We start from the raw sequence: 18,469 nt of genomic DNA on the forward strand, positions 1-18,469 counted from the left end.
GCGGATTCCGGGATCCGTAGTCGCTTCCTTTCCTCTCGTGCGGTGAATTAAGTGGACATTGGCGATAGAGCGGGGGGGGGGGCGACACGTTTGTCTGTCTGTCTGTCTGTCTGTCTGTTTTCAAAGTTTTTAGCGGGGCTGCGTCTGGGTAGCAGGTATCCTTCCTCCCCCCCAGTTAAAAAAAACAGAGCAGCAAAGTAAGACATTTTCTAATGTGTGTATAATTTTTATTAATTATTTATATTTATTAAATATTTATTATTTATTAAATATTATTCCGTTTTACGATTTAAAACATTCATTTAAACAACCTTAAAATGTCAATGACTTCCCTTCTTCTCTTTCTATGGTTCAATTTGCATATCATAAATCCTCGCATATTTTACATACACAAAACCATTCAGTATTCCATTATTACACCCATCAAAACTTGCTTACACTGTTGAATTTATCTGAATGCTGCCCACGTTTTCAAATATACACAATCCCCCCCCCCAATATATTCATTAAACGTTTTCCAATCTTCTCTAAACTTGTGTTCTTCTTGTTCTCTTATCTTAGGTGTTATGTACTGAAGTTCTCACCCTGGGCCAGCAGGGGGATACTATCGATAGTTTTCACTCAGGTCCACATATGCAAATAAGGGATCGAAAGTGACATTCAGTGATTGGATAGTTACAGAAAATGGTTACTGTTGCGTTCTAGTGGAGCTCTATATAAGCAGGCTGGCTGAACCCTTCAGTTCAGTTCAGTTCAGTTCTGGCCTGTGAATAAACAAGAGCTGTTGGAAGAATCGCTGTGTCGTCTGATATGTTCACCCACAATTTAACATTAGGTTGGGAAGAAGTCAGACATTCTCATCCCCTCCTCTAATTTAAGGCATTATTTAGAGATAGGATGGTTTTGAAAGAATTAAGGGTTTAAAAGGGCAACACCTCTGCATGCCAGTCAATGTGTCCCACGTGGTTCCTGCGTGCGACACGGTTTTGGAGCTGAGTTGGTTTTAATATTTGCACCTCCGCTTTTCCAACAGCGATTGCTGAGCAGGAACAGTAATAATAAAAAAATGCAATCCCTATAATATCAAACGCAAAAGCCTATGAAGCGAACAACAAGAAGAAATCCATCGAAGCAAGCAATACAATTCAACAAAGTCATAGTTAACTCATAGCATGGCCAGAATACTTCCTAAATTGAGCCAAGAGGAGGGCAACAAGATGAGGAGTGTTTTACAGGAGGGATTTTCGACTGGAAAAGGCAAACCAGTCCACACTCCCAGCACTCTGCAATATTAGCAACAGAATGTATAGTGCAAGGTTGTTTTGCACAGCTCTGTAAACGATACCTAAGAGTGGTGGACTCGTGAACTGGGTTCGATTCCCTGCTCCTCCACATGCAGCTGCTGGGTGACCTTCGGCCAGTCACACTTCTTTGAAGTCTCTCAGCCCCACTCACCTCACAGAGTGTTTGTTGTGGGGGAGGAAGGGAAAGGAGAATGTTAGTCGCTTTGAGACTTCTTTGGGTAGTGATAAAGCGGGATATCAAATCCAAACTCTTTTTCTTCTTCTTCTTCTTCTTCTTCTATTTTATTTTATTTTATTGTTTTTTAAGGCACACTACTCCATAAACAACAAATCACAAGAAATAAAATCCAAATTGGAAAGGGTATAAACAACCCTGCTGTTTTGTGTTTCGGCATGGAGACGCCGGTGCTATGATAAAAGCCTAGATTTCGTCGATGGAAGAAGATTGGAAAAAATTTAAAGTATATTTACAGAAATATTGCAAAATTAATGAATGTTAGAAGTATATTGGAATGAAGTTATATGGTTTTAGCAGAAGGGTTATTAAGAATTATATGAATATTAAGTGTTAATGTGTTAAATTGGAATATTTAAAGTTAAATTGTGTTAGGATAAATTATAGAACAAAAATTGAAGAAGAGGGAAAGGATTTGTTGAATTAGCAAATTTGAACTAGAATACAAAAAAGGGAGGTGCGAGGAAGTCGAGGAAATAAGCTAATGAAAGATTTAGATATAAAATTTGGATGTGTCTTTTTGTTTTTTTCTTATGTTGTATTGTTGTATTGTTTTTTCTCTTTTTTATTGTTGATGTATTGTTTGTTGAATTTATGTATTGTTTTCTTTTTTCATTGTTTTTCTTTTTATAATTATAAAATATCTAATAAATTTTATTTAAAAAAAAAAGATAAAAGCGTGGATTTCTCCACCGATACCTATTGGCAGCTCCCAGTTCTTTCCTCCTTTTTCGACAGTTCTCAGTTATGCCTTAACATTTCTCTGATGAAAATAGGGATGTCCTATTCCATAATAGGGACATCCTATTCCTCCACCACCACCATCATTTTATCATTTATACCCCACCCATCTAACTGGGTGGCCTCAGCCACTCTGAGCAGCTTCCAACATCTATAAAAACATAATAAAACATTGAACACACACACAAAAAAACAACCCTTCCCTATACAGGGCTACCTTCAGGCCAGGTCTTCCTGTTATATACCTGCTGGGACTGACAAGGCATCTGACCCTCACCTGAATCCCATAGCTCTCCTGACGAGTGCTTTGTTCTGCCCACCAGATACCAGGCACTCTACTATTCAAATTAGGCCCCAGTGTTTTTGTTACAATCCCCTTCTCAATTAAGTAATCAATTTTAATCTAGAATTTAAATTCTCAAAACTTTCTTATCAGATTATCAGATGTCTTCTAAAGGTTGTAGAGTTACTTATCTCCTTGGTTCGCGGGTTGCATAACTCCATACCCTCCAACATTTCTCTGATGAAGATATGGATAGCCTAAGGAAGAGCGGGACCTTCCGGGATCAAATCAGAACAGGTACAGCTTCTGTAAATCTGGGATTGTCCCTGGAAAATAGGGACACTTGGAGGGTCTGCCTTAGGGTTTACCAGCTTCTGCGTGGGACTTGAATTGAGTAACCAATACCTGATAGACAGCACAATTCCTTGATTTGGAACTGGGAGTGGTGACAGTGGCATGGGCCTTGTGTTATTTGGAGGGGGGTGGCTACTTCAGACTTTTCAGAGTACGACATGTTCATGGTGCGGCAAGCTTTTGGGTTCCACAGAGTCTTTCAGGCAGGAGTAAGGAGGGTGAGGAAAAGCAAGTCTAAAATATACCATAAATACTGTGGGAAATGACTATATATAACCACTTTGCCTTATTGCGCATGTAGGTCCCCAGGTCACCCCTCAAATAACTTCACACATGACACGTAATTTAGTTTTGATTTTTGGGCACTATTTTGGCCACAACTTTATTAAAATACAAAATCAGTGAGTGGTTGTTTAGACATTGGTTATGACTATCTGTCCCCCCGCCTGGGACAGAACTGGCATCCCGAGGTCCGATCGGTAGCCAGTAGAAGAGAAAGTCAAACTGGGGGGGTCACCTGAGCTAAGCGTCGGACCCACGCCGCTCTCCCCAGCAGCTCCCCGAAAGCTTGCCTGCCCCGTCCTATGACAAGGATTCCCTCTGCAAAGAGAAAGAGAAACCAGAGTGCACCAATATTTAAAGACTATGGTCCCACCCACCCAATTTGCAACATACAATTTGCCCCAGCAACCCGGTTATCCAATCACAAATGCCAGGCAATAACTATTAACCAGCCTGGCAACAAGAGGCCTGGCCCGGTGGCCCACACCGCAACACGTGCTCTCATTTATTGGAGAACACGCTTTCCCAGAAAATGGCTGTACTTGCCGACCTTACCTCTACACTGCCTCCAGAACTGATCTTTTGTGGTTGGACTCACCCTTGGAACATGAGGTGATCATAACATGAGGTCACCGTTGAACTTATACACAATATAGAACGCAATTTCTATCCTAATGAAGGGGGGAGCGGTAAGGTGAATCATTCCCTTCTTATGAAGACCACCACGATTGGTTTTTGTTTTTTTTCCAAAAAAAGAATATTCAAAAGTTACAATACAGTTGAAATGCAATGCATTGAAAGACCACTATCGTTCTTTACCAAACTCGCATGGTTTCAAAATGTGCCTCTGGTGAGAGCAACGATATCACTCATTGCTGCATACACATCCCAAGAGGGAAAACTCTCACATAGTATCTGACACTTCAGAAACTTGAACCACCATTTGTTTTGGCACTGGGACTTGGCTATTTTGAGTTTTTGCTGGAAAACAGCCAAGCAACTCCCCTCTTGAAGTTTGTATATCTCTCATAGGGCTGAAGGGAAATCATTTGCCAATACCTCTCCTCCCCTGCTTTGCGGAGTGTTTATAGAATTGGTCTTATCTTACTGGCTTCAAAACTATGTTTTCCTTCTCATTGGTTCCATATACCTGAGCATAGGGGTAACTGATACATTTTCAGCATGCTTCTGGCTTCGTAGCTAGAGAGCAGGGCCATCTTAACCCGAGGTACCACTTTATTGATTAATATGATCCTAACTCGCGCTAGCAAGTTTCTTCATATAGCAGAGTGCACCCCCCTTTTAGACAGCAGGAAGTTGGTTGCAGACTCGTTAGAATCTCTTAAAACAATGAGCAATTCAATCTGGATTGCCCAGATTGGGATATGTTTCTGGTAATACCCCTTGAATCCCTCTTAAAAGAATAAAGATACAACAGTCTTATTCATAAATAACAAAAACAAGTTGACTCATGATCAGGCAGAGCACAGTGTGATCCCTGAAGGCAGGCTTTAGGCTTAAAGTTACAAATACAGTGGTACCTTGGGTTACATACGCTTCAGGTTACATACGCTTGAGGTTTCACACTCCACTAACCCAGAAATAGTGCTTTAGGTTAAGAACTTTGCTTCAGGATGAGGACAGAAATCGTGCTCCAGCGGCGCAGCAGCAGCAGCAGGAGGCCCCATTAGCTAAAGTGGTGCTTCAGGTTAAGAACAGTTTCAGGTTAAGTACGGACCTCTGGAACAAATTAAGTACTTAACCCGAGGTACCACTGTATGCTTAAGTCTGCCTTACCTTGTGTTGTGATTTGGTCCCTGCATGTCCCGGTAATTTTCCATTGTTCAGAAAACAAGTCTGTTGCCTGCCTGTTCATTTTCTCAGCACGGCAGCATTAAGAAGCAAGGATCTCCCTGGAATCTGTGAACAATGAGATTATCTTGGAGCATGTTTAGGATTCTCCAAAGCCAGCTCACCCATGGAACTATCATCTCCCGTTCATCAAACCTCAGGATATTCATGCCCCTTGCTTGATAGTTATCTATGATGAATGACTCTTTCTTTCAACAACTGGTCCAGTTTGCAAGAGGCTCACAGGGGAGGGTTTCGCAGCCAAACTCCCAAGTCGATGTGGGCCATAGGGGTCTCAGACAGCAGTTTGATAAGAGAGGAGAAAGGCTGAGTTTCTCCCCAAGATGGTGATGAGAATGCCCCAACCTCTCTGGCGTTGTCTCCAGTATTCTATCCTGCTTTTGCTTTTTTGCAGAGGTAAGTGTCCCCTTTCCCGTCCCATTAGAAAAAAAAATATAGTTGTCTTTCAGTGCTACATGGTGTGAAAAATACCACGATACTGGCAGTAGATTGGGCTAATGTGAGTATAATGCTATTGAGAGAAAAAACCAACCCTAAGTTTTGCCTGAATTGTATGGGGAAAAGACCAACCTGTATATGTAATTGAGCACTGATCCTGATTTTCTTGCACAAAACTCCCATGGAAGTTAGAATGCATCCAGTCTTTTACTGAGTATTTGTTCTGATTTGCTTGGAAACTCTACAATGCAAGCCTAAGCACGCCTACTCAGAAGTAAATCCTATTTAATTCAGTGGGGCTAAGCTGTAGTTTCCAATTCTGGAGGGGGTCCTCTATACTGCATATTGATTTCCACAACCTGACCAAATTTCTGGCTAGGACTCTGCAATAATTACGACGAATGAGGGCTTTGACATTTGCAATCCCTTAGAGCTCTTCTCCTTCTCTTGGAAGAACGTACATTTTTTTAAAAACAAAGTGGAAATTGTGTGATTTGGAAACCCACAAAGCGACTTGTTTTGATTCCAGTTTAACAAACATTTGGAACAAATTACAACAAATTTGCCTTCCTTCGTGAGCCCCTCCTCTCTCTCTCCTGAATGTATGAGGCCAGCTTCTCCATAGAAGCTCTACCTCACGGTTTATAAAGCTATTGTATTTAACTTTGGGGGGTGGGTTTGACATCTGTTGGTGTTTAGCTTGGATTATTTTAGTTGGCGGCAGCGAAGTTGCTTTTGATTTCCCATTCTTGGGCTCAGCTGCATTGTCTGAATAAAGCAACAAAGTCATCCTGGCTTTAGCATAATAACGCTGTGTTGGTGCACACCTGGAGGTCACTCCTTTGCAGGTGAACCTGAGGGACCTTGTTGTGGACCTGGGGTCACTCGCGGGACAGAGAGAAGGGCAAGGAAGCTGCCTGCTGGGCTTAGAACTAGCTTCAAAGCAACCCAACCGAAGAGAAACAAAGGAGCCCCTCTCCATTTCCAGCAGCTGCACAAACATCCAATATGCAAAAAAAAGCAGTTATTCTGAACTGACAAGGGTAGTCCAGGGAAGCCCCAGTTAGATTTCTCTTTTCCTACTGCCAGATTCTTTCCTCCTTCACCTCTTCCATCTGTTGCCCCGTGAGGTGCAGCAGTGGCCTCGACAATGAGAGCTTTACATACCCTCCAATATTTCGCCGGTGAAATGTTTTCGGAAGTTAAGTCCTGAGTAACTGAGAGGGAGGGGCGCGGGTGGTGCTGTGGTCTAAACCACTGAGCCTAGGGCTTGCCAATCAGAAGGTCGGCGGTTCGAATCCCCGCAACAGGGTGAGCTCCCGTTGTTCGGTCCCCGCTCCTGCCAACCTAGCAGTTCGAAAGCACGTCAAAGTGCAAGTAGATAAATAGGGACCACTCTGGCGGGAAGGTAAACGGCGTTTCCATGCGCTGCTCTGGTTCGCCAGAAGCGGCTTAGTCATGCTGGCCACATGACCCAGAAGCTGTACGCCGACTCCCTCGGCCAATAAAGCGCAACCCCAGAGTCGGTCATGACTGGACCTAATGGTCAGGGGTCCCTTTACCTTTACCTAACTGAGAGGGAGGCAGCTTTTAGCGTTCTGCAAACTGAACAGAAACATCCAGTTCTGGGCACCACAGTTCAAGAAGGACACTGACAAACTGGAACGTGTCCAGAGGAGGGCAACCAAAATGGTCAAAGGCCTGGAAACGATGCCTTATGAGGAACGTCTAAGGGAGCTGGGCATGTTTAGCCTGGAGAAGAGGAGGTTAAGGGGAGATATGATAGCCATGTTCAAATATATGAAGGGATGTCACATGGAGGAGGGAGAAAGGTTGTTTTCTGCTGCTCCAGAGAAGCGGACCCGGAGCAATGGATCCAAACTACAAGAAAGAAGATTCCACCTAAACATCAGGAAGAACTTCCTGACAGTAAGAGCTGTTTGACAGTGGAATTTGCTACCAAGGAGTGTGGTGGAGTCTCCTTCTTTGGAGGTCTTTAAGCAGAGGCTTGACAACCATATGTCAGGAGTGCTCTGATGGTGTTTCCTGCTTGGCAGGGGGTTGGACTCGATGGCCCTTGTGGTCTCTTCCAACTCTATGATTCTATGATTCTATGATTCTATCCTTGGGGTTATTTTGCTTAAAAAACAGGTCTCTGTGTAAGGCCTTAAGGCTTAATTCCATCTACGTGGAAATGGACTGTGTCTGGCTGTTGTGCACATTGCGTTTTCTTCCGGGACCAAGTACAGCACTTTGCCCCCCTCCTCTTCATGGTGCACACAAAACCTAGATCTTGCCCTGAAAAGCACTCCTTGAGAAACTGGGGGGGGGGGGGGGGGTATGTGGGAACCTATGATATCATTTATAATATAATTTGTTAATTGTGTTGTATTTACATATAGCAAAGGGAAGCCTAGAGCAATTAGATATATTTTAATCTAGGTAATAGGCTTATGTTAGAAAATGAATATGGATTTTGAATTTGATGTTTGTAAATTTTATTTTTATTTTTTTGTTTTGAAAGAAAGAAAAAAAAGAGAAACTGGTTTCATTTTGAAAATAAAAAATTGTTGCAGAGTGATTTGGCATCCCCCGCACCCACCCGTGTGTCCATTAGCGGGAAGGAAAAAATGTGAATCGCCTAATCAGAGGGAGGGTTTTCTAATGCATATCAAGTAAACCCACCCTCCCTTGTGGCAAACCAGGATCCCGGACCAATGTAGACCAAGCAGCATGCTAAGAATGAGCATGATTGCAGTGCTATTTTTCTAGAAAAAGAGGAGCCAGAACTCACCATGAACACTTCTCTCGTTCTCCTAGAATGGCAATGGCGCCCACTGCAGCCCACCAGAGGTGCTGGAACTGAGTTCCGGCTGAAAAAAACACCCTGGGGACGTCCTATTCCATTCCCTCCAACATTTCTTCAATGAAAATAGCGCGAGTGGCACTGTGGTATAAACCACTGAGCCTAGGGTTTGCCGATCTGAAGGTCGGCGGTTCGAATCCCCGTGATGAGGTGACCTCCCATTGCTCGGTCCCTGCTCCTGCCAACCTAGCAGTTCAAAAGCACGTCAAAGTGCAAGTAGATAAATAGGTACCACTCTGGCGGGAAGGTAAATGGCATTTCCGTGCGCTGCTCTAGTTTCACCAGAAGCGGCTTAGTCATGCTGGCCACGTGACCCGGAAAAACTGTCTGCGGACAAACATCAGCTCCCTCGGCCTGTAAAGCGAGATGAGTGCCACAACCCCAGAGTTGTTCGCGACTGGACTTAACTGTCAGGGGTCCTTTACGGAAAAGTGGGACATTCCGGGATCAAATCAGAAACCAGGACAGCTTCTGTAAATCTGGGACTGTCCTTGGAAAATAGGGGCACTTGGATGGTTTGGCTTTAGGGTGGGGCCGAGACAGAAGGGACTCCTGCAATTCTCCTTCTCTGACCTTTCTCTTTTTCCTCCTTCAGGATGCACAGCACTGACCTATGATGACTTTGAAGATGAAAGTAAGAGAGAAACAAGTATTTGTTCTCTGGGAACAAGGAGAGCAAACCAGTCCTTAGCACTGCCCTTTCCCATTTATCTTTCCGTTGCCATTTCCACACTTCTCATACAGAGGGTACTGGGCCGTTAAGAAATGGGGACACGGGAGGGCCTTCCCAAAGGCTGCACCCTAGATTTAGAAGACCCTCCCTAGGGACGTCCACATAGCCCAGTGGTCCTCAAAGGGTGTGGTGTGCCAAACTGGTGTGGCAGGAGAGGGTGGCGAGTGTGGTGGGAACATTCAAGGACAATCAATATTATATTCTGGGAATGATTTGTGTTGTTACAGAGCCACAGTCTTTTATACAGTGGTTCCCCGGGTTACAGACACTTTAGGTTACAGATGCTTCAGGTTACAGACTCTGCTAACCCAGAAATAGTACCTCGGGTTAAGAACTTTGCTTCAGGATGAGAACAAAAATCGCGTGGCAGCAGTGGGAGGCCCCATTAGCTAAAGTGGTACCTCAGGTTAAGAACAGTTTCGGGTTAAGAATGGACCTCCAGAACAAATTAAGTTCTTAACCTGAGGTACCACTGTACTTTCTGGATGTCTCACGATCATATGACAAAGTAGTTGTGTTCTGTGTTATAAACACTGCTAGGAGTTGCTTTGTTTCTCAATGTATTTCTTATTGATAAAAAAATTGCTGTGGCGCGAGCAAATTTTTATTTTGGAAGTGTGGCCCAGAATCCAATATTTCTCCGATGAAAATAGGGTCATCCCCTTCCGTAATGATAATTTTACTATTTATATCCCACACATCTGACTGGGTTGCCCCAGCCACTCTGGGCAGCTTCCAACATGTATAAAAACATAATAAAACATTAAATATTAAAAAAACCTTCCCTATACTGGATTGCCTTCAGACGGCTCGGGGATCAGATAACTCCATACCCTCCAACATTTCTCCAATGAAAATAGGGGTGTCCTAAGGAAAAGCAGGACATTCCGGGATCAAATCAGAAACTGGGACAGCTTCTCTAATTTAGGGACATCCCTGGGAAAAATAAGGACACTTGGAGGGTCTGCTGACCCAGAAAAAATATTTGAGAACCACCGACTTAGCCCCTTTTCTTTTCTTTTTTTTATAATATTTATTGCTTTTTGAACAATTTAAACATTACAAAACCAAACATAAACAGAAAAATAAAAACCAATACAATACAATATAAAGACACTACATAACACTAAACACATTAAACTAAACAAAACCAAACAAAACAATTTAAAACACTCAAACAATTTCAATACCATATCTTTCATTCACTTATTTCACCGACCTCCTCACACCTCCCTTTTTGTATTCCACTTCTGTCGAATGTTTCAGCAATTCCTTTCCATCTTCCTCTGTTATCTGTCATATAATTATCTTAATACATTCTAACCTTATTTTACTTTTAAAATTCCATTAATCTATTTATACTTAAATCCTTATAACATTTCTACTAAAGCCATATAACTTCATTCCAACATTTTAAACATTCATTAATTTTGCAGTATTTCTGTAAATAATCTTTAAACTTTTTCCAGTCTTCTTCCACTGACTCTTTTCCCTGGTCTCGGATTCTGCCAGTCATTTCCGCCAGTTCCATGTAGTCCATCAACTTCATCTGCCATTCTTCCCGGGTGGGTAGATCTTGTGTCTTCCAATACTTCGCGATAAGTATTCTTCCTGCTGTTGTTGCATACATAAAGAAAGTTCTATCCTTCTTTGGCACCAATTGGCCTACCATGCCCAGGAGAAAGGCCTCTGGTTTCTTCCGACTTAGCCCCTTTTCTTTCCACTGTCAGGAAAACACATTTTAAATTCATCTAAAAGTGTTTTAATGTGACCACTGTTTGGTCCTATTTTCTCTCTTTATATTTTTTTTAAGTGTTTTGATGTATTTTTAAATGGTTGCTGTAAATCATCACCATCATAATTTTTATTATTTGTACCTCGGCCATCTGACCGGCTTGCCCCAGCAACTTTGTGCAGCTTCCCACATATATAAAGACGTCATCATCATCATTTATTATTTATACCCTGCCCATCTGGCTGGGTTTCCTCAGCCACTCTGGGCAGCTTCCAACAAAATATTAAAATACAATAGTCTATTAAACATTAAAAGCTTCCCTAAACATAATGAAACATTACAAACGGATCGCCTTGGGTAATATATTGTAGAAAGGTGGGCCAATAAATTGAAAGAACGGCCAAACAAATTGTACGACAAGCAGTAGTTTGGCAGGTGAAGCGTTTCTGGTGTCTCTGCGCATTGAGGAGGAAAGATTTCAGCTGCTGAATTTCTGCCTGCAATGACGGTGCTAAAGGCACACAAATTCTGCCAGAAAAAAATGTGGTAATCTCTTCCCAAGACAGTAACAGATTCCCTCCCTCTTTAATAAGGACATCAGGTTAGGGCAAGGGGGGACTTTTCATTTGTGCTTTCCTCCCCACTCCTCCCCAAACTGGAAGAGATCCCAGAACTACCTAATATTTTTGGATCAGGAATAGGGAGCCCCTGCCTTGGGAAGGAAGGCGTCTGGTGAGTTTTCGCTTTTGAACAAGGAGGTGCTTGAGAGGAAACCATGGATGTTTATAAAAATTACTCGGAACAATGTGGAAGGGGCCGATAAGGCAGGGATTCCTTTTCTCTCTTTTTTTAAACAATAACACTTAGGGTCAACCAGTGAATTTTTACGACACCAGGGCAGATAGAAGTTAATATTGCATTGTGCAACATGTAAATGTATCTACGGAACTCATTGTCCCTGGGTGTTCTGGTGGCATAGATGGCTTTCAAAAGAATTGTTTTCTCTCTCTTTTGCCTTCTTGGGGAATGTTCATTCATGTCCATTGACCATTCCAGCCAAGAATAAAAGTTTTAATTTGAAAGCAGGGTGATGCCCTATTGCCAGATATACTGGCTTGGATTGCAATGTTAATGTTATGTACTGAGTTGAATAGGATCCCAAATGCAGCAGCTGATTGGTCCTAGAACAATAGGATCCAGATTGCAGCAGTCTGATTGGTCCTAGAACAATAGGCTCCAGAATGCAGCAGTCTGATTGGTCCACAGGAGCCACCCAATCCAGCTCCAGGTGGAAGGGAATCCGCAACCTGATTGGCTAATTCCGGGATTCTCCTGTAGGCCAATCACGTGGGGCCCATTGTGTAAATAATGTATATAAAGCAGACATTCTGGGGGAACTTCCTTGCCTCCTCATCACTATGAGCTGAATAAAGAGCATGAACTCCACTCTCGACTCCGAGTATATTTCAGTTAAACAATAGTTTAAAACAGGGTCAGCAAACTTTTTCAGCAGAGGGCCGGTCCACTGTCCCTCAGACCTTGTGGGGGACCAGACTATATTTTTTTGGGGAGGGGAATGAACAAATTCCTATGCCCCACAAATAACCCAGAGATGCATTTTAAATAAAAGGGCACATTCTACTCATGTAAAAAGACACTGATTCCCAGACCATCCATGGGCCGGATTTAGAAGGCGATTGGGCCGGATCCAGCCCCCGGGCCTTAGTTTGCCTACCACGGTTTAAAATAAACTATAGCTTAATGTGCACAAGCACATCTCCTGCACAGCTGCTGCTCTTAACCTTGCCATGCACAGGGAGAAACAAGCCCCAAGCAAGCTAGAGTGTGTCTTGTTGTGATGTGTGAAGCTGTGCTCATGGTTTGTTACCTTCAAATAAACCAAACGAGGTAAACTAAGGACATGGTTTGGTTGTAGGAAACAAACCATGGGTCTGGGTTCACACATCACAACATTGAGACTCTGGCTAGTTTCTGTTGGGATACTGCCAGGGAGACAAAGTCCATCATGACTCCACGTCGGATCCGGACGTCCATCGATCTCCCGTAGACACGCAGTATCAGCAATTAGCGACACGAGCTCCAGAAATAGCTTGCCACATTCCAGAGCTGATGCACTATCAGCAGATAATGCACAGCAAAAGATGCACGCAGGAGAGCATTATTTACAAGTTTATTTCTGCGTTAATCAGAACAAAGAAAAACATGACTGCCTGCTTCAGTGTTCTGGCACAGAGAGAGAAATGAAAACAAAGACACAACAGAAACATCCTGTGAAACAGGAAATACGCAGGCTGTGACACAAACATCCTGCTCCTTTTTAAGGTGGAAGGGAAATATCCTAACAGTTTCCTCCCTTGAATGGGACTAACTTCAACTTCATCAGTTTCAGTGGGTCTACTCTGACTGTGATCAACTCAGATACAACGGATAGTTTGTCTTTTAACTACGGTTTAACGCGGCATTTGAACGCAGACATTGGGGCTTAAGGTTGCCTGGATGCCTTGCTTGCTGGTCACCTCAAAGTTCCTCATTCCTGATCCTTGTAGTTGTGACAGGAGGGAAAACCAACATGCACATCCTCAGAGAGGCACTCGTGAACTTAAGCAGGGTTCTGGGCTGAGCCTTTGTCCTCCTCCAGATGTTTCTCCCCCCAGCAGAGATTTAATAATCTCCATTATCCCTCGCTTGGGAACCTCTGGGGTGGGGGAGGTCTCTGCTGGAGAGAAAAGTGCTGTGCCAAGATATACCGTATTTTTTGCTCTATAAGACTCACTTTTCCCCTCCTAAAAAGTAAGGGGAAATGTGTGTGCGTCTTATGGAGCGAATGCAGGCTGCGCAGCTATCCCAGAAGCCAGAACAGCAAGAGGGATTCCCTGCTTTCGCTGTGCGAATATATTTTTTCTTGTTTTCCTCCTCCAAAAACTACGTGCGTCTTATGGTCTGGTGCGTCTTATAGAGCGAAAAATACGGTATCTTTGATCTGATCTACAGAGCCCAGGACTTGCCGATCAGAAGGTAAGCGGTTCGAATCCCCGCGACGGGGTGAGCTCCCGTTGCTCAATCCCAGCTCCTGCCAACCTAGCAGTTCGAAAGCACGTCAAAGTGCAAGTAGATAAATAGGTACCGCTCCGGCGGGAAGGTAAACGGCGTTTCCGTGCGCTGCTCTGGTTCACCAGAAGCGGCTTAGTCATGCTGGCCACATGACCCGGAAGCTGGACGTCGGCTCCCTCGGTCAGTAAAGCGAGATGAGCGCCGCAACCAGAGTCGTCCGTGACGGGACCTAATGGTCAGGGGTCTCTTTACCTTTACCTTTATAGATCAGTACTTGGGCTGATTCCATCTGTCTTCCTCTTAAGTTTGTGTCAGTTCTGGAGCCAAAACTGAAGGTGAAATTGTGTATACAGTACAGGGGAGATGAAAAAGGCTTCACAGGTTCCCCGCCTTTAGATAGATCTTTCTTGAGGAAGGTAATAGTTGAGCTAGTGAGTCCCCAGGCCTGCCCTAACATCTACCTTCTTCTTCCAGTCTCCTACCTGTATCCAGATGAAGAAGGTAAGCAATGATCTCTTCCTTCCATCTCCTCTGTTGCGAAACAGAAGTCCTTGCTCTTCTTTTAGCCACAGGCTTCTGTTTTAATGAGATCTGCGTGCCAAAATGGTCTGTTTACCCAATATCTCACTTTTTATTTTGTGACCTCTGTTGGACATGTGACACACACTGAATAATAATAATAATTAATAATAATAATAATAATAATTTATTTATACCCCACCCATCTGGCTGGGTTATAGCAAACCAGGCAGAGGGCCTTCTCGGTAGTGGCACCCGCCCTGTGGAACGCCCTCCCACCAGATGTCAAAGAGAAAAACAACTACCAGAGTTTTAGAAGACATCTGAAGGCAGCCCTGTTTAGAGAAGCTTTTAATGTTTAACCGACTGTTGTATTTTAATATTTTGTTGGAAGCCACCCAGAGTGGCTGGGGAAACCCTGCCAGATGGGTGTGGTATAATGAATTGCTGGCAAGATGCCATGAACTGATTTTATAATGAAATGATTTTAGAATGTTGTATTATTTTACTGTTGTTAGCCACTCTGAGTCCGGCTTTGGCTGGGGAGGGCGGGATAAAAATAAATTATTATTATTATTATTATTATTATTATTATTATTATTATTAGAGCAGGGGGTGGGGGCACACACTGAGCTGCATGGAGATGTATGATGGGATGGGGCAGGGGATTTTTGCCTGCCACAGTCCCCAGTCAGAATTCTCTTCCGATCTCTCATTCTCGGCTAGGGCCTTTTGAAGAAGAGGACGACCAAGCCAGTGACTGTGGAGATACCTACTATGACTGGGTAGCACTGTTCTGCTGGCCCAAGTTTCATTCCTCCGTCATGGCTGCAGCAGAGAGCAGCAGGTGTATCTGGGAAACAACTGGCAGGTATAGATTTCTCAGCCGCAGACCTGGTTCCTGGTACCTTAGGGGGGGTTGGTTTCTTGATTTATTTTATATATAGGCCTCCTCCCCCCCATTTATGTGGGGGTTACATTCTGGTGTGTTGTTCCTTCTATGGCAGAGACAATGCCTTCCAAGATTTCTCCAATGGAAACAGGGACTCCTACCACACTCTGCATCTTAAAAAGCAGAGACATCACCTTGCCAACAAAGGTCCGTATAGTTCAAGCTATGTTTTCCCCAGTAGTGATGTATGGAAGTGAGAGCTGGACCATCAAGAAGGCTGATCGCTGAAGAATTGACGCTTTTGAATTATGGTGCTGAAGGAGACTCTTGAGAGTCCCATGGACTGCAAGAAGATCAAACCTCTCCATTCTGAAGGAAATCAGCCCTGAGTGCTCACTGGAAGGACAGATCCTGAAGCTGAGGCTCCAATACTTTGGCCACCTCATGAGAAGAGAAGACTCCCTGGAAAAGACCCTGATGTTGGGAAAGATGGAGGGCACAAGGAGAAGGGGATGACAGAGGATGAGATGGTTGGACAGTGTTCTTGAAGCTACCAACATGAGTCTGACCAAACTGTGGGAGGCAGTGGAAGACAGGAGTGCCTGGCGTGCTCTGGTCTATGGGGTCACGAAGAGTCTCCTCCAGCACCATAATTCAAAAGCGTCAATTCTTCGGCGATCAGCCTTCTTTATGGTCCAGCTCTCACTTCCATACATCACTACTGGGAAAGCCATAGTTTTAACTCTACGGACCTTTGTTGGCAAGGTGATGTCTCTACTTTTTAAAATGCTGTCTAGTACTTGCTGTTATATAATATTAATTTTTTTATTAAACATTGCCAGATATTTTCAGACAGCAGAATTAAAACTCTTTGGCTTTCCAAAAGCACTTCATGCGCTTCTTCAACAAATGTTATTATTATTATTTATTAAATTTCTATACCGCATCTCATCTGAAGAGCACGGGGCGGTTTACAATATGATTTGTCTAATCACAAAAATAAAAGCAGTTTTGATTCCCTCACACCTAAAAACTTATTTTTAAGGCCCCCTCACTAAAGACATTTGCAAAAAGGGAGAGAGAGAGAGAGCATAGAATCGTACCTTAGAAGTCGAATGGAATCCATTCTGGAAGTCTGTCCGACTTCCAAAACATTCGGAAACCAAAGCGCGGCTTCTGATTGGCTGCCGGAAGCTGCTGCAGCCAGTCGGAAGCCCCGTCGGACGTCCGGCTTCCAAAAATAGTTTGCCAACCGGAACAGTCATTTTCGGGTTTGCGGCGTTCAGGAGCCAAAACGTTTGAGAACTAAGGTGTTCGAAACGAAGGTCCGGCTGTATTTGAATTCCTCACACCCGGGTTGAGGGGGGTTTGCCAGGCCAAACCTCTGTTGCCAGGCAGGTTAAATGGTTATTGCCTGAAGCAACGATTGGACGACTGGGTTGCTGGGGCAAATTGCATGCTGCAATTTGGGTGGGTGGGACCAAAGATTTTAAATACTGGGGCACTCTGCCTTTTCCTTTCTCTTTCGCTGAGTGCATCGGATCACCCGCCCGCCCACCCTGTGTTCCGGTTGACCTTGCTTTGCCTGTCATGGGGTTGTCTGCCTTGGGGCAGGGGCCTAGTAGGAATTTTGCCATTTGGCTGATTGGCTGGTGCCATCCGGTTTTAGCAATTCATCACAACTTGTAAGGTTGCAGTTAGGCATTGGTTATAAAAATTGGTGGAGGAGGGGTCAGGATAGGCTGGGCCTGCCCCTCCAATGGTGGTGGAAAGGAATTCCGTTAAAGGAATCCTGGGGCTTGCCATGATTTCTTCCAATCCCTGAAATGGGACCAGGGCCAGCAAGCCTTGGGGAGCAGATTGGGTGAGCGGTGAGGGACTGACGCTCAGCTCAACTGATCCCCAATATTGTTATCCTTTCACTGGCTTCCGAGGGAGTTTGGATAGTCAGTTCTGTCCCAGGTGGGGGGGAAAGATAGTCATAACCAATGCCTAAGCAACCACTCACAGATTATGTGCTTTAATAAAGTTGTGGCCCAAAGTTTTATGCCAAAAACCTTAAACTAAAATTATGTGTGATTTGTGAATTATTTTGAGGGGTGGCTTGGGGACCTCCACATACAAATAGCCTATACAGTGGTGCCTCGCAAGACGAAATTAATTTGTTCTTTCGTCTTGTGAATTTTTCGTCTTGCGAAGCACGGTTTCCCATAGGAAATGCATTGACAGTTTCCCATAGGAATGCATTGACGGTTTTAAGAAAAAGGCGCAAGACATTTTCGTCTTGCGAAGCAAGCCCATAGGGAAATTCGTCTTGCGAAGCAACTCAAAAAACAAAAAACTTTTTCGTCTTGCGAGTTTTTCGTCTTGCGAGGCATTCGTCTTGCGAGGTACCACTGTAATGTTCCATCCGCCACAACCTTTTCATTTTGTCCCTCTGCAGCATGTATAGCGAGCTGGTCCTCTGCACTGGACTGCTGGCTGAAGGGATGGGCTGCCCGGTGGCCAGCCCCACGTTGGACGCCTTCTTCATGAGAATCCACACGGAGTACTTCGCCAACTGCTCCCTCCCCCGTGACCCCACAGAGCTTCGGACACCCACCGGAGTGGTCGTCATCTTGACCTCCCTGCCGGTCTGTTTGGTGCCCCTCTCCATCGCCCTCGTTCTCCGCAAGGCACGGGGTCCCGAAACTGCACTGCAAATTGCCCCACGGTGGGCAACAGTTCGAAAGGGAGTGGTACTGCTAAATGCTGAGAGGTGCGAGACGTCTAGCCTGGAAGACAACTGAGAGCAACTGGGCTGAAGTGTGAAGGAGAGGCGGATTTTATTGTTATTGTTATTTTGACATCACATTTTTATTAAATATCTTTAAATTCTGGCTTTCAAGTTTTGCATTTCTCTTTAAACTTCGCTTAAACTTTTAAGTGCCTATACGCTTATCGCGTTGATAAATTTCAAATTTATTGTTGCACATTGTTTTAAATGTTTGTTTTCCTTCTGGGATTGTACCCCCAAGTGTGTTTTAGAAGCTGGTCTCCGACCGTAATAAATTATCTATCTATCTTTAAACTTTGACTTTCTGCCTTTTCGTCCCTGCTGTTCTGAATCCCATCCCATCTACATACTGCCTTCTAATGAACAT

The 18,469-nt window shown here is 44.0% G+C and overlaps 1 protein-coding gene and 1 long non-coding RNA gene across 2 annotated transcripts; both read left to right on the top strand.

Annotated features, from left to right (window-relative positions):
* The first annotated feature begins 5,356 nt into the window (after window positions 1-5,356).
* LOC310661733 lies at window positions 5,357-14,417 on the top strand. The gene is made up of 3 exons (XR_014504112.1): window positions 5,357-5,467; window positions 8,971-9,009; window positions 14,390-14,417. It is a non-coding gene; the product is annotated as an uncharacterized lncRNA (long non-coding RNA).
* Window positions 14,418-15,151: 734 nt separating this feature from the next.
* Window positions 15,152-18,151, top strand: LOC310661650 (receptor activity-modifying protein 1-like). The gene is made up of 2 exons (XM_083408064.1): window positions 15,152-15,305; window positions 17,770-18,151. Exons 1-2 carry the CDS (start codon window positions 15,259-15,261, stop codon window positions 18,113-18,115), a joined length of 393 nt encoding a protein of 130 aa, XP_083264190.1. The 5' UTR covers window positions 15,152-15,258; the 3' UTR covers window positions 18,116-18,151.
* Window positions 18,152-18,469: the final 318 nt, after the last annotated feature.

The sequence above is a fragment of the Podarcis tiliguerta genome (genome assembly GCF_965153285.1).
Source record: "Podarcis tiliguerta genome assembly, chromosome: 13".
NCBI classification, from domain to species: domain Eukaryota; kingdom Metazoa; phylum Chordata; class Lepidosauria; order Squamata; family Lacertidae; genus Podarcis; species Podarcis tiliguerta.